General features: G+C 46.1%; 1 protein-coding gene across 6 annotated transcripts in view; it reads right to left on the bottom strand.

Annotated features, from left to right (window-relative positions):
* CECR2 (CECR2 histone acetyl-lysine reader) overlaps positions 1-27,224 on the bottom strand; it is a 154,634-nt gene that overhangs the window by 55,607 nt on the left and 71,803 nt on the right. For all 6 annotated transcript variants that reach the window (XM_027093396.1, XM_027093395.1, XM_027093400.1 and 3 more), the window contains exon 2: positions 8,537-8,631. In XM_027093396.1, the coding sequence (XP_026949197.1) occupies positions 8,537-8,631 (95 nt within the window). The remainder of the gene's footprint in view (positions 1-8,536; positions 8,632-27,224) is intronic.

A 27,224-nucleotide genomic window follows, 5' to 3' on the forward strand; every position in this document is an offset into this window, starting at 1 on the left:
GTTCATGTGTTGCCGGTAGGAGAATAAAGGTCACCGCTGCTTAGAAAACAAGTCAATGTCAATCGTGCTCTCACGCACGACCCAGCGATTCCTGAGAGAAACGAAAAGACATCCACGAAAACATCCGTGCAAGTGTTTACAGCTGCTCTATTCTCAACAGCCCCAAACTGGAGGCAACATACAAGTCTACCAACTAGCAGACAAAAAAACTGTCATATATTTTTGCACTGGAATCCAATGCAGACCCCCTCCCCTAAAAGGAACGAAGAACTGATACAAATAGCAGTGTCAGTATCACACAGACCCTGTGCTTCCTCAAAGAAGCTGGACACGCAGAACCCACACTGCATGATCCCAGCCACACACACACGAAATTCTAGAATAAGGCAAAACAATCTGCATCAATAAAAATCAGGTCACTGCGTGGGATGCAGTGGGGTTTTGGGGGTGTGGGGAGGTTAGATTTAGTGCAAAGGGCACTTTCTGAGGAGATGGAAATGTATTATCTTGAGCAGCATGGTGACCGAGTTTGTGTAATTAGAAATAGGAACCTATTTAATTTTCTAAAAACAGGGGCAAACTATGGCTCATGGGCCAAAGCTGGCCTGAATGTCTATCTTTAGCCTGTAAGCTAAGAATGTGAAAATCATTCTTTTTTAACGGTTGGAAGAAAAAAGAAATCAAAAGAATACAATTTTATGACAAGAGAAAATGATATAAAATTCAAATTCCAGATTATGAAAATCTAATAAAACACAGCCACAATCAGTCACGAAGCACTGCTCTGGCCACTTTTGCACTGGGATGGCAGAGGGGAGTAGTTTAGACCATGTCACCCACACAAAGCCTAAAATGGTTATTCTCTGGCCCTTTGCAGAAGTCTGCTAACCCCAGTTCTGAGACGTGCAAACCGCAACATTTAAGACATTGGCAGTAGCCTGGGTCAATATCCACTTCCTACTCCACACACGTAGATGTTTCTGGTATTTACTAAAAGCTCAAGACTGTTCTAAGGCTGTCATGAGTAAACTCATTTAATTTCACAATAAATTTAGTAATAGGTATGGTTATCATTCCCATTTTACAGATGAGGCGAGTAACGCACTAAGAGATTAAGGAACTTTCTTAGCTCCACATAACAGGTAAGCCTTAGAACCAAGAAAGGCAAGCATTCATCTGTCCAAAATCCTCTTTCTTTAGGGTGGGATGAAAATAAAACTTCAGAGAATACCGAGCACAAATTCACTCTAAATGTACGTGGATACCACTGGAGGGACAGAATAGCAATCACTTTAGGCAATTCCTTTCAATGAAAAGTAAAATTCACTGTGATGTTTTCTTGTCTGAGTGATCACTGCGTAGGTGTATTCAGTTTGTACAAATTCACTGAGCTGTATGATTAAGCAATATGCCCTTTTCTGTGTGTATTATAATATGTCGACAAAAACAAGTTTTTAAAGGGCTGAAGCCTGAGCCTCACTTCAGACCAATTAGTTCAACTTGGATCAATCAGACCCCAAACTTACTTGCCCATTCAGAAGTTTTTTTATTTCATGTATACTTAGCTGTTTTTAACACAATTTACAGATTATGTTTTCAGCAATGCTCTGACACCTCACAGGTATGATATGAAAAAGGGTGGAACCATCACTTGCCTCCCTGGCCCAGCACAGAACAGCAGGACCAACACTGCCACCCGCTGTCCCCAGGAAAGGGGGACGAGCTCGGAGGGCACCAGGATACCCCCACCAAAGGGGGTTGACGGGCCCCCCACTAATGCTGCTTCTGTCCATCTGAGACTCACAGTTTCCTTCAAAAGCAAAAAAGTCACAGAAGCAGCTGCCTGTAAAAGGAAGGGGAAAAAACTCTTCTCTCCTCCCGGTTACAACAGCATCTGAAATTTTATGACATTTATTTAACTAGGGTCATTTTTTTGTTTTTTTAAAATAAATTAACCTCTCGTTTCAAAAGAAATCATTTAGGAGTAACTGACACAGTGTGTCATAAGGAAGAAACTAGTGTTAAGAGGCCTGCCATCAGCACTGGGGAGGGCGGGCCGCTCTGCACCGTACCCAGAAGCAGAAGGGCTGGGGGAAGACATAGAAGACAGGGTGACACGGTTGTCTGCGGGTGTCTGACGAGCCAGCACAGCTTGATGAGACAGACACATTCTGAAATATTAAATGCTATTTGCACCTCTAGCTACACACGTGTGAAAAAGCAAACTGTCCAGAACAGCCCACCTGGCACCCCATCTTAAGAACGCGTTGGGTTTCTGCTCTATACTACTTTAGGCGATGCTTTAAAACTTTTTTTTTTTAATTTTTTTTTTTATTTTTGGTCGCATCGGGTCTTCGTCGCTTCGCGCGGGCTTTCTCTAGTTGCAGCGAGCGGGGGCTACTCTTTGTTGCGGTGCGCGGACTCCTCATTGCGGTGGCTTCTCTTGTTGCGGAGCACGGGCTCTAGGCGCGCGGGCTTCAGTAGTTGTGGCACGTGGGCTCAGTAGTTGTGGTTTGCGGGCTCTAGAGCACAGACTCAATAATTGTGGCACGCGGGCTTAGGTGCTCCACGGCATGGGGGATCTTGCCCGACCAGGGATTGAACCTGTGTCCCCTGCATTGGCAGGCGGATTCTTAACCACTGCACCACCAGGGAAGCCCAGAATTTATTTTTTTATACTGCTAAAATCATTAATTTTATGTAAAGACGACAGAAAACAAAGAGTCAGAGTTAGAGACTCAAACTGCAGATTCTATGAGGGATGAAGATCTGGGCTCCTGATCTCTCAATTCTCTGTAGGGATTATTCATCTTCTAACCAGCTACCTAAGTCTCTGGATGTTTCCTTCCCTGTAAAACAGGACCCGGTTAGCCTTTGAGGGGATCTCCCTCTACCTCTTCTTCATAGCCTCACAAGAAGACTGAGGAAATGAAATGTGCCAAAGTGAAAGTAGATGAGTGATGGGAGAAGCCTGCGTCTAAGCTAAGAATATCCTGTAGAACACCCGTTATCTTCAAACTAATTGTTTTTCTATGGGAGATATTATCAATGTAAGTACATTTATAGTGGAGGCTAATGGTAAATATGGGAGAAAATTAAACTAGGAACAAGTTAGTTATAGCCATTTACTGAAACAAAAGGGAAAATCAAAACCTCTTGTTGACAATTCATTTATATAGGACCACATGTGACTATCCAAAAATCAACTGGTTCTTGTCCAAAAGCCTAGGAAAAAAGAGAACTTATGATACGTTGTTAATAACTAAGTACACGTGATTAGATGCAGCATAAGCCTCCCCACCAATATGCAGTTTTCCTCTGGAGAAGACAGTCACTATTAACAAGCAAAAGCATGTGCAACAGGCCCCCTGGGGTTCACAGCATGTGCTGGGCTCTCCCAAGTGGGGCACAGCCCATCTGGGGCTCGCTTCTGGTCACAAAACTGGGCAGGTGAGGGTACTCCCGCGAGCACACCAGGTCAAGAGAGGAGACACAGCGGGGCCGAGAGGGCCGCATGGAAACAAAGACCTGGATCCTACAGCTGCCAGGGAGACTCTGCCAGCAGCCTGAAGGACCCTGTGTCCCTCCCCAGCTAGGCCTCCAGACACGCCGAGCGGGGCCCCTGACAAGCCACGTGCAGACCCACAAAACCGACCGATACCAAATGCAGTTTCAGCTCTTCGGCCTGTGAACTGCACTAAGCAGCCACAGGAAACAAACATAGGCCCTCCCGAGGGCGGGCCTGCAGTGGCCACGGTCCCAGCAGCATGGCCGGGACATCAGATTCCTGACCCACGGAAACTGATGTTTAAAGCTGCTAAGTTTTAGGGTAATTTGTTACATAGCAGTAGATGACGAATACAGCATGAAACAGGCAGAAGCACAAACACGAAAAGGAAGGGGGATGATAACCTAGAACAACAAGAGAATCAACTTTAAAAAATCAAGGTCAATAAACTGGGCAGATTCAAGATACAAACACAGGAATATGTTAGGAATATATCACATTCTACACTTGGAAGTACTTGTACGGTGTGTGAGTATCACTCAACTCTTAGCAGCAACACAAGTTACAGTAACCCAGGAACGGATCTGACCTACATGAACAAAGCTACAACTTTTTAGTGAGCAACATCAGGACTTTTTTTTTTTTAAATATATTTATTTATTTATTTTTGGCTTTGTTGGGTCTTCGTTGCAGTGCGTGGGCTTCTCATCGCAGAGGCTTCTCTTGTGGAGCACGGGCTCTAGGCCTGTGGGCTTCAGTAGTTGTGGTGCAAGGGCTTAGTTGCTCCGCAGCATGTGGGATCTTCCCGGACCGGGGCACGAACCCGTGTCTCTTGCATCAGCAGGCGGACACTGCCACCAGGGAAGCCCGGCAAGCAGATTCTTAACCACTGTGCCACCAGGGGAGTCCCACAACATAAGGACTTTAATCAAAATAAGGAGATTCCTTATGGAATATGACAAGATTGTATCACTTTCTGGAAGAACTAACAAGTAGGATTAGTTAAGAGCAATGGTATCAGAGCCAAAAGAGACTGGCAGGTACAGCCAGGAAGAGCCGAGTGGATTCTCACGTGTCAAAAACCTGGTGAAATGTCAAATAGACACCACATGCCAACAGGGAAGGGAAGCTCTACTCCATAGATGGTATGAGCCAACTCTAGCTATTCAGACCTTCAACTGCAGCCTGGCCCCCATCCCCACCATCACACAGAAGGCAGGCGTGCGACACCTGCCCCGCAAATTTTAAATGGGCGTTTCTTGTGCTTGATCATCACCAACACACCCATGGAGACACGGCCTCAGTATGTAACCGGAAATTCAAGTCCACCAACCACGAATGTGCGCAGTAAGGCTGGAGAGACAGCCTGTCAGGCAGGAGACCCCAGGTCATCACGTTCACCCCCAACAGGCCTTCATGATGGGCTCGCCTCTGCCCTCAGGCCTGATCTACTCACTCGCCCCTTCCTGGTCCCCCGCCCTCCCTGCCCTCAGGATCACACCCCCAAACTCGCTGCTCAGCCTACAAGGCCTACTAGGCTCCTACTCCTGTTGTGCTGTGGCCACAGGATTCCTCGAATGGCTGTGCTTGTCGGAGACAGCAGGGAAAGAAGGCGAGCAGGTGGGCCAAGCAAGCCCCACAGATGCAGTGTGACAACCAGCCTCTGTGTCGAGAGCCACCAGGCAGGCTGGGGCCCTGTTTTCCCTCCAGCTGATCAGTGTCTTAGATGCTTTCTAAAAGCTACAAACTGGGTTTCAACATGAAGTCGCATTTTAGATGCTGGCGACGAACCAAAATTTAACACTCAGGGGCTAATAAGACTTTGGACTTTGCAGCTCAAATGAATCACATCTCTGAAACACATGGGACCTTCTGCTCTGCAACCCCTAGCCTCTGCTCCAGGGTGTCGAACCCCAGACACCCACCTTCCTACCTGGAATTTCGGGGGGGAGGGTCCATCCTTCCTCCACTCACCCTCTTAATGGGCTCTGTAATATAAGGGCACTGGCTCAGGAAGCACCCCATGACAGCTCGGTCCACGGCCCCTTCTCACACAGGCCACGTGCTCTGTGGATGTCACAGCACTTGCCATGGCAACTGCACACACTCTGCAGTGGGGCCCAGGACCGAGGGTCCCGAGGGCATCTGCCCTCCAGCACCCTGGCCAGAGCGAGGTGAGGCAAACAGACCCCCTCGGACACTGATGGTCATGGGTGAAATGGAGCAACCCCTGGGGTGAGCGGCCTGGAAATTTATTTTTTGAATCTTAAGTGGGCATTTCTTTTTACGGAGTGACTATACTTGCAGAAATTTAAGAGTATGATTCACTAAGGTGTGCAAACTTTTATGTCCAAGGCTATGTAATATAACATGTTTATAACAGTTAAAAGCTGGGCACAAACGTCCATCTATTAAATCGGAGTATTTGACAATCCCATTTAAAGAAAAAAGTGGTTATAAGAAAAATTATCATTGTGAGGAAAAAAATGGAAGATATGAAAAAGTGAAATTATATACAGAGTATGACTACAACTGCTTAAAAACCACACAGACTCCCAAGTTACATCTCAAAAAGAAAATGGGAGAAAACATACTAAACCCCTCGTCATGGTGTTGACGTGGTAAGATGGCAGATTTCTGTCTCCTCTTTGTTTAGCACAACAGCCTAGACGCCCTGGGGACAGTCAGTACACTCGTGGAGAATGCAGGAGACGATGACTACAGCATGAAACAGGCAGAAGTACACACACAGAAAGGAAGAGGGATGATCGCTCACACACACACACACACACACACACACGCGCGCGCGAACGCCGAGCTCCGCGCTCAATGCAGGAGCAGCTCGTCAACCCCTCATTCACCTTGTTACCCCAAGTCTACCCCCAGCCCTGACAAGCGTCCAGGAGTGGATCTACTAGCAGAGAAATATTTCAGACACCGTCTTTTTTTTAAACCGTGGCACCCCAGCCTCCTGCCTGCACGGGGAGCCCCGTCCTGTCTCAGCTTCCCAGGAGCTGGCCTCACAGTCCAACTGTGTGGAAACGTAGTAGCAAGAGAACGTCTATCAACTATATCAAAACAAGGGATGAGGCCTTATCGGGAAGACCCTTTATTTGCTGACAGAGGTGAAATCTTGCTCCAAATGTCTACACATCTCAATGCACCAGACAGCTGTGTACTTGGCAGCTATGGCGTGCGGGGACCCAGAAGCTCCACGCTAGAAATGATGCTAGAGATACGTTCGGTAGATTACTCCTTTCTGCCCGTGGACGCAGCCGAGTAAGCATCGTTGACGTCTCCCCGCCCCGCACTGCCGTCACGTCTAAGTCAGGGTCTCCCAAAGAGCTGCACAGCTGCAGCAGCTCTTCGTCAGAGGTTTGAGCCTTGAAACAAGCGACGCGAGCCTGAGGAGGCATCCTGAGCGGCGGGGAGTGCGCACAGACTGTGTGGCGACGAGAGATCCAAGCACCAGGCACTCCAGAGACTTCAGGGTTGTCACACACGCCACTGTGGAGGATGTGGGTGCGGCCATGAAAGCAAGGCCACACGAGGTGGATGGGAGAGTTGTGGAACCCAAGAGGGCCGTCTCAAGAGAAGATTCTCAAAGACCTGGTGCCCACTTAAGTGTGAAAAATATTTTTGTTGGTGGCATTAAAGAAGACACTGAAGAACATCATCTAAGAGATTATTTTGAACAGTATGGGAAAACTGAAGTGATTAAAATCATGACTGATGGAGGCAGTGGCAAGAAGTGAGGCTTTGCTTTCGTAACCTTTGATGACCATGACTCTGTAGACAAGACTGTCATTCAGAAATACCACACTGTGAATGGCCACAACTGTGAAGTAAGGAAAGCCCTATCTGAGCAAGAGATGGCTAGTGCCTCATCCAGCCAAAGAGGCCGAAGTGGTTCTGGAAACTTTGGTGGTGGTCGTGGAGGGGGGTTTTGGTGGGAATGACAACTTTGGTCGTGGAGGAGACTTCAGTGGTCGAGGTGGCTTTGGTGGCAGCTGCGGTGGCGGGGGATATGGTGGCAGTGGATAAGGTGGCAGTGGGGATGGCTATAATGGGTTTGGTAATGATGGAAGCAATTCTGGAGGTGGTGGAAGCTTCAATGATTTCGGCAGTTACAATAATCAATCTTCAAATTTTGGACCCATGAAAGGAGGAAACTTTGGAGGCAGAAGTTCTGGCCCCTAGGGTGGTGGAGGTCAATAGTCTGCCAAACCCCGAAACCAAGGTGGCTGTGGTGGTTCCAGCAGCAGCAGTAGCTGTGGCAGTGGCAGAAGGTTTTGATTACTGCCAGGAAACAAAGCTTAGCAGGAGAGGAGAGCCAGAGAAGTGACAGGGAAGCTACAGGTTACAACAGATCTGTGAGCTCAGCCAAGCACAGTGGTGGCAGGGCCTAGCTGCTACAAAGAAGACATGTTTTAGACAATACTCATGTGTATGGGCAAAAAAACTCGAGGACTGTTATTTGTGACTAACTGTATAACAGGTTATTTTAGTTTCTGTTCTGTGGAAAGGGTAAAGCATTCCAGCAAAGGGTTTTAATGTAGGTTTTTTTTTTTGCACCCACGCTGTTGACTGCTAAACGTGATAGTCTGATCGTGACGCTGAATAAACGTGTCGTTGCCACTGTTCACATGAACAGAAGATACATACCCCAGGGGCAGAAATACGGTAAAAATCTAGTTTTAATTTGTTAGGCATCATTTTACCAATACTGAAAACAAAGATCAGAAAGAAAGCCCTACATTGAGAGAACACATTCCACACTTGAATATGGCAGCTGGTGGACCCAACAGTAAGGGATATAGATTTCTGAGAGTGAAATAAAGTCAAGAATTACAATAAAATGAAAACTCAGCTGCAGAAGGAGCCAAACACGGGACCTGGGAACCGTGTGTAAATGCTGTTACGTCTTGGCCGGTGATCTGCTCTGGTTTATTCCAGGAGACACGAAACATCACTAGGACTGGTTAATTCCTTCCCTCCGCCAGAAACGGTAAGATTGGGGTTACTCACGTGATATCCCTTCGCTGATAGCAGCCCTGAAGTAGGCAGGCGATCAGGTCACTGATAAACTCCACGTCATCTCTGTGAAGAGCTGCTTCTAACTCCTGAGGAGGAGAAGGGAGAGGGATTGAGAGCTCAGACACGGATGCAGATTTCCTAACAGCCAGCAGCTCATCCCTTCCAGGTCGCCACCACACCACCACTGCCGTCACCGTCACGGGCCAACTGCCCTCCTTTTTGGTTTTCCAAGAGTTTACTCCCCCACTGCTCCTTACCAAGCTCCATTCCTTTCACCTGCACACACAGACACCTCTTTTTACAAGTCAATGCAGCACAGTCATAAAAGAGCTTAACTTATATTAATATACTGTTTTGCTTTCTATTACTTTGCAAGAGTGTAAAGGAGCCAATACGTAATTACTCAGAAAGTATTCATTTACTGAAGAGTTTCAGCAGGCAAGCCAACCGCAACAGCTTTCCAGAGCCACGCTACCTTGAGAAGCGGCACTAGGAAGTGAGCAATCTGTGGTCCCCACAGGCCCGGGGAGGGGCTGCCAGCGCCAAGGCCGAGCTGACATCACCTGAAGGGAAGTGAGGCGATGCCGTGCTAAGGGGCTAATCCCAGGGGAGGTGCACGTGCTGTCCTTGGGGTTTAGGCAGAGATGCCAAAGATTTAGCTTGACTTTGCACAGACCCTGAACAAAGGTTCGTTGAGGAGCTACAGGGACAAAAGGTGACAGCGTGGAATTTTGGGAGATTCTATTCCCTTCTCAAGTTCCCACAGTGAACCAGTGTTTCCTGAGATGATGGAACATGCCCCAATCACCAGCTCCCGGGATGCAGAGAGGGCCCACGTCTGGTCCACCAGGATGCCGTCCACCCACCATGCAAGTCATTGCCCAAGGGTCCACTACGCTTGTGGTGTGGTCGGCTCATAAGCAAAACTGCGAGGGTCTTATGAGTGGTTTGGAAAGCATGAGGTGTGCCGAATATGCAGCTTCTGTTCTGCCCACACCAAGTACCGGGCAGTGTACACAAGAGGTGGGGATCCACTTCTGCTGTAAAAATGGTAATGGTCTTTTTAAAGCTATTTTAATTGTTCCGTTTATTATTCTATGTTTAAAAGTTTCTAAGTTTGTAAACACGCACTCCGAAAACTTCACATGACAAAAAACTGCTAAACACACCAACTGATAGAAGCAAACAAAATACAAACTACCCTGAGAAGGAAAGGGCATAGACGTCTTGAAAGCCCAGGTGAGCGAAACTCAGAATTCAAAGACGAGGCCCAGCGTGAAAACCTTGTGCCTGCCCTACATACAAATTTGGTAACGATGAGCATGTCTATTACAATGGCTCTTATTCTTCTATTAGCTTACTAATTCCTTTGGGCAGAGCTCTTTTCTACATTCTACCGACCAAACATAACAAGGATTTGAACTATATTTGGTCAGAATTCATTTATTCAACAAACATTTCCGGGGCACCCAGCACTTCCCGAGCCCTGGGGAGCTGGAGTCAGCGGGGGGAGTAGACGGGACACAGCACCGCTGGGCATAGAACCGGTGCTGTGGGAGGGACGGGCACTGCTCCAGGGGCCCAACACCCGGGGTGGGGCTGCACACGGGGCAGGTGGGCCCGGCCTGCCGTGGAGAGGGTGGGACCCGCCCGGCTGCTGCGGCAGAGGGTGGAGATGAGGCCACTGCGGCTCGAGCAACAGCCCAGAGGAGACTCTGAGGGACTTAGCTGAACGAGACAGACAGCAGGAGGGGAGACACGCACATCCAGAGCCCAACAGGAGCACAGGAGGGACAGAGCAAGGGAAGATTCAGGCTCCTACTGAAGCCCAGTCACACTGGGCAAGACCCCAAAGGAAACCGCAGTAAGAGAAGAGGCTGGACCCTTGAAGCACAAAGTCCCAGGCCACCTCGTTCAATAGATTAGCCAGAATTACTGACACTAGAACCGGAAGGAAAACATCCACAAACCAATGATGGGAATGTGTCATGAACCAAGAATTATGAAATACAACCTGTGAATCTGAGGTTTAAAAAAGGAAAGAAAAAACTGTTGCACTGTGCTTTCTGCTGGCCTCAGAGCCCAGGCTTCATTGGTGATTCAACCACTGTTTTCTTCTTTAATATTTATTTGTTTATTTGGTTGTGCCGGGTCTTAATTGCGGCATGCATGTGGGATCTAGTTCCCTAACCAGGGATCGAACTGAGGCCCCCTGCATTGGGCGTGCAGAGTCCCTTCCACTGCGCCACCAGGGAAGTCCCCAACCATTGTTTTCTTAACATTATCAGCAGAAAGTGAAGACTAACACCCCTATCTACATTTGAAAAAATTATTAAATGATCTGTTCTGTCCAACTCTGGCAGAGAGTCTAAATGGCACTGGTGAAAACCTATCCCCAGTGAACCTGGGCTTGCCTTTCTGGCACAACCATAATCTAGGTAGCCACTGGGAAGGCGGTTACATACGAGGCTGTGCATCGGGGATGCTGAATCAGCTCTTCCAAGGGCAACTGGACAGGCTTGAAATGTCTCTCAAAAGAGTACTGAGAAGGGCTCTGATATCATGAATGCAATCCCACCCCCTGCCTCCCATTTCACCCATGGGATACGGTGACTCACAAACAGTAACTCACAAAATATACAATTGCTTTTCATATGTATTTCTATGATACTATGCTTCATAAATCAGAAGCTACCTAGAAAACAAACCAAAATAGATGCAGGCCCCTGGTAACTTGTGAGGTGCACTTTTCCCTCTAGCTCGGCAGGGCTTGACCCACACAAGTGGTGGGCAGTCCGAGGAAGAAGGCACTGCCTCTGGACAGCCCGCTGTCCTCCCCTGCAGCTGCCACATGGTGACCAGGGCACCGGGCGCAGCCTCGGCACTCACGGCCCTCGGCCTAATGTTACAGAGAGACAGCAGAGGAGAAACAGGAGAGCAATTTCAATCCCGCTGAACAAAAAAAAGTGCCGGCTTATCGGTTAAAATGTTTTCACTTCAATGGATAGAGTTTCAGATTTGCAAGGTGAAAACGTTTTGGAGCTGATTCAGAACAATGTGAATATACTTAACACTCCTGAATTGTGCACCTAAAACGATGCTAAATTTTGTGTCTTTTACCACAATTTATTATAGGAAGAAAAAACTTTATCACATTAAAAGTTCCCCTGTGCAGGGGTTGTTGTGATGATTTAAATGAGGCAATGCTTATAAAAGCCAGACCAGCCTGGCACACAGCAAATGCTCTATAGCATGTGAGCACAGCAATTATCTCATCTTCCTTAAGTGGTGGTGTGTAGAAAAAAGCAGACTGAAGAGATAGAAAGCGGTCTTTTCAAAATTCAGGTTTCTGAACAACAGAAATTCAAACTCTTAATACACGGCCTGTGTGCATGAGCCAATAAAACCATCTCCAGATCCAGTTATTCAAAGCCTTACCACATACGCCTTCAGCCGGGAGCCTGAGGCTTAGGCTAAGGCAACGAGAAATAAACACGCTTCAAGCGCCCCACCCCCACTTTCCTCCTCCCCTTTTGTATTTCCTTTTCACTGTGGGCACTGAGCTGTGAGGACAGAAATCTGAACTTTGCCAAGATGCTCTGGGGCGGGGGCGGGGGGTGGTGGTGATCAGCAAATCAGCCGAGAAGGGACACGAGAAGGGCTCCTGGGCTCCCGCTCTTCAGAGGGGCCGGAGGGAGAACAGGGCTCGCCCTCTCTGCAGCTGGCGGCACAGCTCATTAGGGACGGGCCTGTTCAGCACCGGCACACGGCCCTGCCCTCGGGACCCAGCGGTGGCTGCTGGGAAAAGAACCCCAGGGTGAGCCAGGGAGGGAAAGGGGGCCCTTAGCCTATGTCGTGGAAACTCTTCGCCACAAACAGGGAGAATGTCCAGAAGAGACAGCCAAGTGCAGCACAGGGAACACAACTAACTCCTTCGACGCACGGCCACCACTTAGCACCTGTTCTCAAATGTCACTGCAGGGACTTTCTACTGTTTGATCTGCTCCTGAGCGCCGTACAAGTCTTCTTTAATCTTTTGCGAAAGAAGGTGGTAAAGAGAGAACAACTTTCTTTCCTTCAACTTCCAAGGAAGGATGAAGATCACAGAGCTGCACCCTCCGGGCACAAAGATCCTGCTGAGTGTACCTAAGGAGGGAAAAAGGGCTAAGGAAAACAGCCATATGTGCTGTATTTGATTTCAGAAGGTTACGAATCTTTCTCACCTGCACAGGAACCAACTGCAAGGCAGTAGGGGTCACAGTCAAAGGCGGGGGCTTCTGCGTGGGCCCCAGAACTGCACTCACACAAAGGAGATGCACAGCAGGCCCTCCGAGGACCATCCCAGCTGCTCTCCATGAGACCGCCTGGGGAGCGGGCTCAGCCTCCAGAAGGCCTCCCTGGCTCTGGCCGCTGATGCTTTCTAACGTGATATAAATTAATTTAATCCCAAAGGCTGCCCGGGCCAATTCAAACCGTGCGGTATACATCAGCCCAAGCGGGTTACCGCTGAGGATCCCCGAAGTGCTACCCCAACGTCCTCCCCGTGGCCGGCAGCTCTGCACCGCGGCTTCGCTGCAGACACACCTTCCTCTCGGCAGCCCACAACATGGCTGTCACTGGCTGTGATGCTGGGGAACAACAGAAAGGAAACCACATAGCTCCCCTCAGATAGGACTGCTACCCTAGAATATTAGATTACTGCAAAATACTAATCAAAGCAATAAATGTGTAAACCTACAAGAAATTGATTTTCTAAAAAGGTATACATTACCAAAACTGGCTCCAGAAATTTTTAAAAAGGCTCAGAACTTTCATGGATCTTCTCCCACAAGAAAGCCCCCACGATACACAAATAATTCCTGAGCACTGAAGAGATGGAAGCTTCGCAACACGTCCACAAAGCTGGTGCTGGATGAGCAGGGCCCTGCGGCCCCTACAAGCCTCAGACCCAGGTCGGCGTATGGACGTCATCGCAGAGACTGTGCCCCTCGGATCCCACGGCGCATGGACGTGGCACAGCTTCCTAGAAAGCCGGGTTTACTCTGATTGTTTTGTTTTCATCGTTGTTGCTTGTTGTTTCGAAAGATTTTTTCAACTGAAACAGGAGACTTCATCAGACAAGTTATGCCAAAGCTACTTCAGACGGTAGAGCTCTAGACCCCTGAGGTTAAGCAACCCTACTCCCTGCTCACCACTGGACTGGCTGGAAATTATTTTATGTGGAGCCAGTGAAATGTGGGTAGAGAAGCAACAGTCAAGGCTGGAGGGTTAATTTGGGCGCGGTTTGCAGGACACAAGGTAAGAGAGACCCAGGGTGAGAAGGTCCCAAGCCCAGCCCAGGGAAGACGCCAAGGGGCCAAAACCAGGAGGACGTCAGTGAAATGGAAAGGATGGGGTGAAACGGGAGCGTTTCAGGAGCAGAGTCAATGAGATTTGCAACTAACTGTAGGTAGAGGGCAAAGGACAGGAAATTTTAGGTAACAAGTTTTAATCCTGCGTCTCCCGCCCCCCAACAAAAGATTATGGGATCGCTAAGTGATAAACAAAAAAGCTGAAAGGAGGCCAGGTGGGAGGGACAAAGACGACAAAGTTTAAACTGGGAAACATGCTGGTTGTTGGTATGTGACCACAGCCTGGTCTCCTGAGAGCAGCACAGAAACCTGCAGGCATGACTTGGGTGTGTGGGGCCCTCCTGACCGGTCCAATCAGCTCACCCCTCCGTGGTCACGTGACAGTGTGTGTGTGTGGGGGGGGGGGTGTCCACAAGTGAACGGTGTCCCTGCATCTGAAGACATGCTCCACACCAGGCTCTCTGTCTAGTGCTAAGTGTGCCAACAGGTCTGGAGACGCCCCCTCCGGCAGCCTCACATCTGGGAGGGGCAGGCAAAAGGAGCAGTAGTCCCCATTCCCAGCTGCGGCTACAGACAGCATGACTAAGAATGAGCACCTCACGAGCACCTGTGCCGAAAGCCCTCGGGCCTCCGCAGAGGAAGGGCTGGAAAGAGCAGAGAGAAAACCAAAGACAGGAACCCCTGGGAGCAACCAGGCTGAAGGATGAATGTGTGACTGAAGGTTTGCAGAAATGCCTGCCATCGAACAACGAGGAAATCTGGATGTCGTTATAACTGAAAAAAATAGTTCTGAATTCTCACTGGGAAAAGATAAAGAATGTTCTAACCAATCTGCATGCTATCTAAAGATGTCCCCAGGTAAAGAACTGGGCTGTGTTGACCCAGCCCCAACCCTGGTGGGGCAGGACCTTTCATCAGGCTGGGGAGAAATCACCCCCTCTTCTGATTCTCAGCTCCCTGACCAGTACGTGGGCCTGGGTGTTAGGAAGGTGGTGTGTGTTGAATGGCAGGTACCAATCCAATTTTAAATCAACGAACAAGGTCCTACTGTATAGCACAGGGAACTAAATTCAATATACTATGATAAACCATAATGGAAAAGAATATGGAAAAGAATGTGTATATATACATATAAGTGAGTCACTTTGCTGTACAGCAGTAATTAACACAACACTGTAGTTCAACTATACTTCAATTAAAAATAAATTTAAATAAATAAACAAAACACCATCGCGAGACCCTGGGCCCACTGACCTTGTTAGGGTTCTGAATCTACAGAGCTGAGCACCAAATCGATCACCTGAGAGGCCTCACAACACAGCCAGCTACATACAGTCCCAGCAGGACCTCTAGGAAAGGAACACCTGAGAAGCTGTGCAGCAAGCAGGTACCACTCTTGTTGGGCTGAGGCAGACTCCTCAGCAAAATTCTCTCACAGCAGAGTTATACAGAACGTCAATACTGACCGAGTTTCTTCTATTACAGGACACTCACTCAACTGTTTTATTTTGGGGTAAGAAATTAAGGAAGAGACAATAGCTTGAGACAACCTCAGTCAATGCCAGTTCTGGATGCCTCCAAAGGCCACTGACTGAATCATTTTACAAGGAGGCAAAAAAAAAAAAACCTCAACAACGATTCCATAATGGTTCCGCAGGTGTGATAACAATTACAAGTGTTGAAAGTCACCTTAAATAGAAACATACAAAGTGCTTACGTTCTAATGACCATGACTATATACCCACAGAGCAACTAAAAACCAAACTATCTTACTATTGAGTGAATAGGGACTTGGGACAAATTTTTCAGAAATCAGCATTAAAAGCAGATTCAAAAAGATAGAAGTGAGGTTGAAGTATTCTAGAAAGCTGTTCTTGAGATCTCCAAAAGTGGTTCTAGTGATGATGAAGAAATTATTTCTGGAAATAAGGATGGGGAGAAAAAGCAATTACTTCTAAACTTAAAATTCAAATGTTTATGTAAAATCCCCAGTCAAATCTCCGAACAGAAATTTGACTATTTCATCTCTATTATTAAAGTTTAAATACACTAGGATAAATCAACAGTCCCAAAGTTTTATTGAATCATCTCATTGGGAAGATGGGGTATCGCCTAAATTTAAGCATGTGTGGGAAGTTTTCATGTTAATACCACTATAAAAGGAACTGAGTCAGAATTCATAACTCCCACTCTTTCCACTTTACCAAAAAGGAAGAGACCATTAAAGTTTGGAAAGGAGAGGGACTTGCCTGGTGGTGCAGTGGTTAAGAATTCACCTGCCAATACAGGGGACATGGATTCGAGCCCTGGTCCAGGAAGTTCCCAGATGCCGCAGAACAGCTAAGCCCATGCGCCACAACTACTGAGCCCACGCACCGCAACTACTGCAGCCCGTGCACTCTAGGGCCCGTGAGCCACAACCACTGAGTCTGCATGCTTCAACTAACTGAAGCCTGTGCGCCTAGAGCCCACGCTCCGCAACAAGAGAAGCCACCTCAATGAGAAGCCCGCGCACCACAACGAACAGTAGTCCCTGCCCTCCGCAACTAGAGAAAGCCCGCGCGCAGCAACAAAGACCCAATGCAGCCAAAACTAAATTTTTAAAAATTAAAAAAAAAAAGTCACAGCTACAATTTAAAAAAAAAAAAAGTTGTTTGGAAACGGGAAAAGGTATGGAGAATAATACCGGACAACGACCTCATTTCTTCTAAAACGTAGCCTAACTGATTTCACACATCCCTTATTCAGCTTTCAAACAGATCAGAATCACTGCCCACCCCCCACCCTACTTCCATCCCACCACAGCCAATTACTAACAAATATCGTCAGGTTCACTGGGCCTCACTCGAGATGCAGCTTTTTTGTCTCCAGGTCTCTCCTTTGTCTTTCCTCCCGTGTCCCCTCAGCCTCCATATAAAAACTGCACTTTTTTTGATCGAAGTGATTAGTAAAACAAATAAGCCAATATTTTCCAGTCAAGTTTTACCAATGTCTGTAGTAGGAAATGTAAACTTCACAGCAGGAAGGAGTTAAAAGGTTTTAACAAGAAAAAAAATTAGGACTTCCCTGATGGTGCAGTGGTTAAGAATCCACCCGCCAATGCAGGGGACACGGGTTTGAGCCCTGATCCAGGGAGATTCCACATGCCATGGTGCAACTAAGCCCGTGCACCACAACTAGAGCCCCCGAGCTACAAGTACTGAAGCCCGCAGGCCTAGAGCCCATGCTCCATAACAAGAGAAGCCACCACAGTGAGAAGCCCGCGCACTGCAACGAAGAGTAGTCCCCACTTGCCGCGACTACAGAAAAGCCCACGCATAGCAACGAAGACCCAACACAGCCAAAAATAAATAAATTTATTTATTTATTTATTTTTAAAAAAGAATTAGGTAGGAGACTTTGGGTTTGATTGAAGATTTTAATGCAAACAACTTGGAGGATGGAGAAGTAATACAGGTATGCAAGGTAAAAAAGAAGACTACGGGCATGAAAAGGACAAAACCAAGGCACACTAACCCATATGCTTGGCGATTACTGCTGCTCTCTGGTGACCTGTGTGTGCAAGTGCCTGGGAGCACCAGGGCAGGCCAGGACACCAAACACAATAGAAAACAAACAAATGTTGGAGAGCACTGCTTCATACATCCAATGAGACTTTCATTCCTCAAAAGCGTAATGAGCATTAGACAAACGGTGACAGCTGACAAAATTAACTGACATGGGGCTGTGGTGAAGAGGCACCCAGAGCAAGCTCTCCTCTTCAGGAACACAGAGCAGATCTGCCGGCCAGGTCGCTTCTCCCACAGTGTACCAATCGGGAGTAAAAATAAAGGATGTGGACACCTTTAAAACTCCCTTACTAGTCAAGAAATTTCATCAGCTGTCCTTAAGCCTGGTTTTGGCCCCTTGGTGTCCTTAAGATTAATTACCGATAGAGCAGGAACCAAGATGGCAGAGCAGAAGGACGTGATCGCACTCCCTCTTGTGAGAGCACCAGAATCACAACTAGCTGCTGGACAATCATCAACAGGAAGACACTGGAACTCACCAAAAAAGATACCCCACATCCAAAGACAAAGGAGAAGCTGCAATGAGACGGTAGGAGGGGCGCAATCACAGTAAAATCAAATCCCATAACTGGTGCGTGGGTGACTCACAGACTGGAGAACACTTATACCACAGAAGTCCACCCACTGCAGTGAAGGTGCTGAGCCCCACGTCAGGCTTCCCAACCTGGGGGTCCACCAACGGGAAGAGGAATTCCCAGAGAATCAGACTTTGAAGCATAGTGGGAATTGACTGCAGGACTTTGACAGGACTGGGGGAAACAGAGACTCCACTCTTGGAGGGCACACACAAAGCAGTGTGCGCATCGGGACCCAGGGGAAGGAGCAGTGACCCCAGGGGAGACTGAACCAGACCTACCTGCCAGTGTTGGAGGGTCTCCTGCAGAGGCGGGGGGTGGCTGTGTCTCACCTTGAGGACAAGGACACTGGCAGCAGAAGTTCTGGGAAGTACTCCTTGGCATGAGTCCTCCCAGAGTTGGCCATTAGCCCCACCAAAGAGCCCGGGTAGGCTCCAGTGTTGGGTCGCCTCAGGCAAAACAACCAACAGGGAGGGAACCCAGTCCCACCCATCAGCAGACAAGCGGATTAGAGTTTTACTGAGCTCTGCCCACCAGAGCAACAGTCAGCTCTACCCACCACCAGTCCCTCCCATCAAGCCTCTTAGACAGCCTCATCCACCAGAGGGCAGACAGCAGAAGCAAGAAGAACTACAATCCTGCAGCCTGTGGAACAAAAACCACATTCACAGAAAGACAGACAAAATGAAAGGCAGAGGGGCTATGTACCAGATGAAGGAACGAGAGAAAACCCCACAAAAACAACTAAATGAAGTGGAGATAGGCAACATTCCAGAAAAAGAATTCAGAATAATGATAGTAAAGATGATCCAGGACCTAGGAAAAAGAATGGAGGCAAAGATTGAGAAGATGGAAGAACTGTTTAACAAAGACCTGGAAGAATTAAAGAACAAACAAACAGAGATGAACAATACAATAACTGAAATGAAAACTACACTAGAAGGAATCAATAGCAGAATAACTGAGGCAGAAGAACGGATAAGTGACCTGGAAGACAGAATGGTGGAATTCACTGCTGCAGTGCAGACTAAAGAAAAAAGAATGAAAAGAAATGAAGACAGCCTAAGAGACCTCTGGGACAACATTAAACGCAACAACATTCGCATTATAGGGGTCCCAGAAGGAGAAGAGAGAGAGAAAGGACCGGAGAAAATATTTGAAGAGATTATAGTCAAAAACTTCCCTAACATGGGAAAGGAAATAGCCACCCAAGTCCAGGAAGTGCAGCGAGTCCCATACAGGATAAACCCAAGGAGAAACATGCCGAGACACACAGTAATCAAATTGGCAAAAATTAAAGACAAAGAAAAATTATTGAAAGCAGCAAGGGAAAAACGACAAATAACATACAAGGGAACTCCCATAAGGTTAACAGCCGATTTCTCAGCAGAAATTCTACAAGCCAAAAGGGAGTGGCATGATATACTTAAAGTGATGAAAGGGAAGAACCTACAACCAAGATTACTCTACCCAGCGAGGATCTCATTCAGATTCGATGGAGAAATCAAAAGCTTTAACAGACAAGCAAAAGCTAAGAGAACTCAGCACCACCAAACCAGCTCTACAACAAATGCTAAAGGAATTTCTCTAAGTGGGAAACACAAGAGAAGAAAAGGACCTACAAAAGCAAACCCAAAACAATTAAGAAAACGGTCATAGAAACACATATCGATAATTACCTTAAACGTGAATGGATTAAATGCTCCAAACAAAAGACACAGGCTTGCTGAATGGATACAAAAACAAGACCCATATATATGCTGTCTACAAGAGACCCACTTCAGACCTAGGGACACATACAGACTGAAAGTGAGAGGATGGAAAAAGATATTCCATGCAAATGGAAATCAAAAGAAAGCTAGAGTAGCTATACTCATATCAGATAAAATAGACTTTAAAATAAAGAATGTTACAAGAGACAAGGAAGGACACTATATAATGATCAAGGGATCAATCCATGAAGAAGATATAACAGTTATAAATATATATGCACCCAACATAGGAGCACCTCAATACATAAGGCAACTGCTAACAGCTATAAAAGAGGAAATCGACAGTAACACAATAATAGTGGGGGACTTTAACAACTCACTTACACCAATGGACAGATCATCCAAAATGAAAATAAATAAGGAAACACAAGCTTTAAAAGACACAATAGACCAGATACATTTAATTGATATTTATAAGACATTTCATCCAAAAACAGCAGATTACACTTTTTTCTCAGGTACGCACAGCACATTCTCCAGGATAGATCACGTCTTGGGTCACAAATCAAGCCCCAGCAAATTTAAGAAAATTGAAATCATATCAAGCATCTTTTCTGACCACAACGCTATCAGATCAGAAATTAATTACAGGGAAAAAAACGTAAAAAACACAAACACATGGAGGCTAAACGTTACTAAATAACCAAGAGATATCCGAAGAAATCAAAGAGGAAATCAAAAAATACCTAGAGACAAATGACAATGAAAACACGACGATCCAAAACCTATGGGATGCAGCAAAAGCAGTTCTAAGAGGGAACTTTATAGCTATACGAGCCTACCTCAAGAAACAAGAAAAATCTCAAGTAAACAATCTAACCTTACACCTAAAGGAACTAGAGAAAGAAGAACAAACAAAACCCAAACTTAGCAGAAGGAAAGAAATCATAAAGTTCAGAGGAGAAATAAATGAAATAGAAACAAAGAAAACAATAGCAAAGATCAATAAAACTAAAAGCTGGTTCTTTGAGAAGATAAACAAAATTGATAAACCATTAGCCAGACTCATCAAGAAACTCATCAACAAACAAGTCCAGGACCAGATGGCTTCACAGGTGAATTCTGTCAAACATTTAGAGAACAGCTAACACCCATCCTTCTCAAACTCTTCCAAAAAATTGCAGAGGAAGGAACACTCCCAAACTCATTCTTTGAGGCCACCATCACCCTGATACCAAAACCAGACAAACATACTACAAAAAAAGAAAATTACAGACTAATATCACTGATGAATATAGATGCAAAAATCCTCAACAAAATACTAGCAAACAGAATCCAACAACACATTAAAAGGATGATACACCACAGTCAAGTGGGATTTACCCCAGGGATGCAAGGATTCTTCAATATACGCAAATCAATCAATGTGATACACCATATTAAGAAACTGAAGAATAAAAACCATATGATCATCTCAATAGATGCAGAAAAATCTTTTGACAAAATTCAACACCCATTTATGATAAAAACTCTCCAGAAAATGGGCATAGAGGGAACCTACCTCAACATAATAAAGGCCATATATGACAAACCCACAGCAAACATCATTCTCAATGGTGAAAAACTGAAAGCACTTCCTCTAAGATCAGGAACGAGACACGGATGTCCACTCTCACCACTCTTATTCAACATAGATTTGGAAGTCCTAGCCATGGCAATCAGAGAAGAAAATGACATAAAAGGAATACCAATTGGAAAAGAAGTAGTAAAACTGTCACTGTTTGCATATGACATGATACTATACATAGAGAATCCTAAAGATGTCACCAGAAAACTACTAGAGCTAATCAATGAATTTGGTAAAGTAGCAGGATACAAAATTAATGCACAGAAATCTCTTGCATTCCTATACACTAATGATGAAAAATCTGAAACAGAAATTATGGAAACACTCCCATTTACCACTGCAACAAAAAGAATAAAATACCTAGGAATAAACCTACCTAGGGAGACAAAAGACCTGTGTGCAGAAAACTATAAGACACTGATGAAAGAAATTAAAGATGATACCAACAGATGGAGAGATATAGCATGTTCTTGGATTGGAAGAATCAATATTGTGAAAATGACTATCCTACCCAAAGCAATCTACAGATTCAATGCAATCCCTATCAAATTACCAATGGCATTTTTTACGGAACTAAAACAAATCATCTTAAAATTTGTATGGAGACACAAAAGACCCTGAATAGCTAAAGCAGTCTTGAGGGAAAAAAACGGAGCTGGAGGAATGAGACTCCTTGACTTCAGACTATACTACAAAGCTACAGCAATCAAGACAATATGGTACTGGCACAAAAACAGAAACACAGATCAATGGAACAGGATAGAAAGCCCAGAGATAAACCCACACACCCATGGTCAACTAATCTATGACAAAGGAGGCAAATATGTACAATGGAGAAAAGACAGGCTCTTCAGTAAGTGGTGCTGGGAACACTGGACAGCTACATGTAAAAGAATGAAATTGGAACACTCCCTAACACCATACACAAAAATAAGCTCAAAATGGATTCGAGACCTAAATGTAAGACCGGACACTATAAAACTCTTAGAGGGAAACTTGGGAGGAACACTCTTTGACATAAATCATAGCAAGATCTTTTTTGATCCACCTCCTACAGTAATGGAAATAAAAATAAAAATAAACAAATGGGACCTAATGAAACTTCAAAGCTTTTGCACAGCAAAGGAAACTACAAACAAGATGAAAAGACAACCCTCAGAATGGGAGAAAATATTTGCAAACGAATCAACGGACAAAGGACTTATCTCCAAAATATATAAACAGCTCATGAAACTCAATATTAAAGAAACAAACAACCCAATCCAAAAATGGGCAGAAGACCTAAATAGACATTTCTCCAAAGAAGACACACAGATGGCCAAGGAGCACATGAAAAGCTGCTCAACATCACTAATTATTAGAGAAATGCAAATCAAAACTACAATGAGGTATCACCTCACACCAGTCAGAATGGGCATCATCAGAAAATCTACAGACAACAAATGCTGCAGAGGGTGTGGAGAAAAGGGAACCCTCTTGCACTGTTGGTGGGAATGTAAATTGATACAGCCACTATGGAGAACAGTATGGAGGTTCCTTAAAAAAATAAAAATTACCATATGATCCACATTTACCCAGAGAAAACCATAATTCAAAAAGACACATGCACCCCAATGTTCATTGCAGCACTATTTACAATAGCCAGGTCATGGAAGCAACCTAAATGCCCATCGACAGACGAATGGATAAAGAAAATGTGGTACATATATACAATGGAATATTACTCAGCCATAAAAAGGAACGGAATTGAGTCATTTGCTGAGACGTGGATGGATCCAGAGACTGTCATACAGAGTGAGGTCAGAAAAACAAATATCGTATATTAATATATGCATGTATGTGGAACCTAGAAAAATGGTACAGATGAACCAGTTTGCAGGGCAGAAGTTGAGATACAGATGTAGAGAAGAAACGAACGGACACCAAGGGGGGAAAACCGCGGTAGGGTGGGGATGGTGGTGTGCTGAATTGGGCCATTGGGATTGACATGTATACACTGATGTGTATAAAATTGATGACTAATAAGAATCTGCAGTATAAAAAAAAACAAACGAACAAAAAACAATACTAAAAAAAAAAAAGATTAATTACCTGCCTCGAACTGAAATGAATCAGTAGCTCATGTACAGTGAAACTGCACTAAAGTGACTGAACCTCAGGGGTAGTTAAAAACAATCCGGCCAACATCAGTGATGCAAATGCACTCTCATTCTGACCAGTCTACTGCATCCAAGTCACATCTAAGGCCTGGGCTGAAAAGAGCATGTAAATTAGTCCATTCTTTCCTCCACCCAGACACCCTTCCTCCTCCAGGCCGATTCCCTTCCCTTCTCATCTCTGCCAGCTTACCCTCCCCTCCCCCTCCCCCCTCCCCTGTCCTCTGCAGGCCACACCCACCATCCTGCTGAGCCCCTCCAGCCATACATACTCTGTTCCTTTCCTCAGAATCCCAGGAGACAGAGCAAACCCAGCACAAGGAGCCTGAACTCCCGGTCCCTCGGCCTCGGACCTGCTTCCCCTTTGGCCGCCCGTCTCCAAATGGCAGCTTTGTTCCACTGCTCCAGCAGAAAGCCTTTCAGTCACCCTTGACCCTTCGCTCATTTCATAACTAACCCAGCAACCTGCCCTGCTGACTCTCCCTTCCAAGTGGATTCAGAAACCACCCTGTGTCCTCAAATGCCTTCTCCTCCGTCCACTGTCTCAGCATCGACTTCCTCAGGCCCTCCCAACTGGACCCCTGTCCGTGCACATCAACGGGCTCAAGTCCCGTTGACACTCAGCCCTCTGACCCCAGCCCACAACAACCAGCCTCCTGCCCTCTTCTCGGGCACCCGCAGCGCTCCTGCCAGGGGCCCCCTTCCTGCATCTGCATGGCTTCCCCATCATTCCCCAATCCACCTACTGTACTTTATTTTTCTAATTAACTGATCACCTATTTATTATATGTTTGTTTATTTTCTTTCTTCCACTATTATGCAAATCCCTTGAGAAGCTTCCTGGGTTTTGCTTGTGGCTGTTTCCCTGAAATGCCCAGTGAGTATTTAGTAAATGTTTTTTGAAAGTTAGCCAGCATCCATAAGCCAAGATCTTAAACTTAACACAGTAAGACTGTATCACACACAGTAAGCCCTAAATTCTAGCTATTATAAGGGATAATAATTTAAAATATGAATATTGAACAGCATATTATGAATATAAAGCATCTGAAACATTTTATGACCACTCGGCAGTTTGGTCTGAAGTCACTTAACAATTACCTTCATCTGTGAAAACTTTTCTCTCCAAAAATTTAATCTGGAAGGATTCACTAATACAGCAGGCACAGGGGTTGGTCTGAGGTTAAATTAAGCTCACAGGCTGTACAGGAGCCCTTCTGGGGTCAGCCTCCCAGCCCCCACGGCTGCGGCACTTCTCCCCGCACTTCCGAGCCCATCTCCCACTTCCAACACAGACCATCTCCTCCCCTGCCCTGTGAGAGGTGCTCAAACTCAATTATTGTCACATTGCTTGTTCAGAAGCCTCCCAAAACTCCCGCAACTCACCAAACTGAGACACGCTCCAACCCCTGAGTATGCCATTCAAAGACCTCAAATGACCCTTTCAATATTCTCTCCATTAAAGAGACATCTTGTGGAGAACTAACCAGCTGTATTTTTCAAAAATAACAGGTATTTCCCAATCTTTACTCCTGTTTGTTTCTTCTGTTAGAATACAGGTCCCGCCTTCACGCCCACCCATCCCATCGCAGGGGCCCAAGGCCTCAGGGGGAAGGTGGATTTCCTGTGGTGCTCAAAGGTGGCCTTCGAGCTCAGCCCCAAGGACTTCTGCTAATTGCTTTCACCTGGACGATGACAGTCACGAGAGCCCTAAGCCCACAGTGCAAGTGTGGAGGGGGTGGACAACAGGGGCTGTGCTGTGTTTCTTTTTCTGCCTGTGGCGCCATCAACTATGAATGCTTGAAAAGGAAAAGGGGCTTGAAAAGTAACATCTCAACTGACTATTTAAAAGAGGATCAAGGAAATACCTGTTTTGCTGGACAACTTACTGACATTGGTGGGAGTCAATAACTAATGTCAGTAAATTGTCCAACGAAACTAGTTGCACTGAAGGACAAGAATAAACCCTGAACCACCAGAGGAGGAGAGACACGTTCCTCCTGTAGGATTAACTAAGACTTCTGCATAAACGCAAACTTCTGCTTCTGCTGACAAATACCAAGGGCCACCAGCATGGCAGCTCAGTTACATGCCAGCGGGAAGACCGTGTTTCCTTGATGTTGGGAATGAGGGGAGCACCCACAACCAGAAGGAGGGCAGCTTTCCCCAAACAGCTCTCCAGGACACCACAAAGGGCCAAGGAAAATGAAACCAAACCTGTCAACCACTGCCTGCTGGTTTGAGTGGAGATGGAAGGCTGCTAACACCGGAAGAGACCCAGAGGGGTGATGTCCTAGGCAGGAAAAGACAGTATTTGGTGCAAACGTGAGAGAATTTTCTCCTCCAAAAAGAAACATGTGATATGAAATACAGGATATAGCTCAACTATCAGGACACAGACTGAGACCCTCAGAGCAGCCGACAAATGACAGAGACAGAGACACTCTGTCACATCCAAGACTGTCTCTCTCCAGACATGTCAACTGCAAGCTTCACACTTCAATGAGAGGGGCAAGAAAACTGAGCCCCTAAATCAGGACCCCTCTCAAGGTCCAAAATGAGACTCCAAGTTACAAGTGTAAACAGACAGATGTCATAGGTGATGGGATACCGAGGACACCATATCGCCTTCTTGGCTGGAGGAAGAGGGTCAGTCCCTGTAGTAAACAAGTGCTGACCTAAGTAACTTTGGAAATGAGTAGAATCAGCGAGATTACAAGAAGCACTGTCCAGAAGCACTGTACTCTAGTTGGTAAAGCTGTTTCCCATGGGGATATGTGTCATAACAAGCCTGACACTGCTGGACCCGGCACTGGAACTGGACAGTCACCTGGTGGATGGCAGATGTGGGAGCCGGCTTCTCTCTCTGCTGCAGCTGCACGGGGAGCTCACAGAGAAGCGAGGACGGGCCACGAAGCAAGTGGCCTGGGAGACCTCAGTATGAACTCATGATTAGCCTTACATAGCGACAGTTAATACACAAATATTTATACACCTTAGTACACACACATACGTCTCCTTGCGCTATCAGCTGAGAGAGCCCAGAAGCAAAAATAACCCAAGAGCAAAGTGCACACCTAGCACCCAAATCTCAGTTTTCAATACCGTTCTCCAATAAAAGAAACCTGAGCTCCTTGGAGAAATGGCAGATTCTAGGATAGGGGCTGGAAATGTAGTAAATGGAGGACCTTTTAGTGTCTGAAAGTAAGGAAGCACTCAAAAACAAAACAAAACAAAGCCACCCCACAGGGCTTCCCTGGTGGCGCAGTGGTTAAGAACCCACCTGCCAATGCAGGGGACATGGGTTCAAGCCCTGGTCCGGGAAGATCCCACATGCCGCAGAGTAACTAAGCCCGTGTGCCACAACTACTGAGCCCGTGCTCTAGAGCCAGCAAGCCACAACTACTGAAGCCCACGCACCTAGAGCCTGTGCTCCGCAACAAGAGAAGCCACCGCAATGAGAAGCCCGCACACTGCAACCAAGAGTAGCCCCGCTCACTGCAACTAGAGAAAGTCCATGTACAGCAACGAAGACCCAACACAGCCAAAAATAAATAAATTTTTTTAAAAAGCCATCCCATAGCCAAATGATACAGTTCCCAATGGCCAAAGCTGGAACAACTTGAGTAACAAAATAAACTATTGGATTATAAAAGCATAAAAATGCATAAAAGAATAAAACAATAAAT

Source organism: Aethalodelphis obliquidens, unplaced genomic scaffold, assembly GCF_003676395.1.
Source record: "Aethalodelphis obliquidens isolate GAN/ISIS:26980383/991018 unplaced genomic scaffold, ASM367639v1 scaffold83, whole genome shotgun sequence".
Lineage (NCBI taxonomy): Eukaryota > Metazoa > Chordata > Mammalia > Artiodactyla > Delphinidae > Aethalodelphis > Aethalodelphis obliquidens.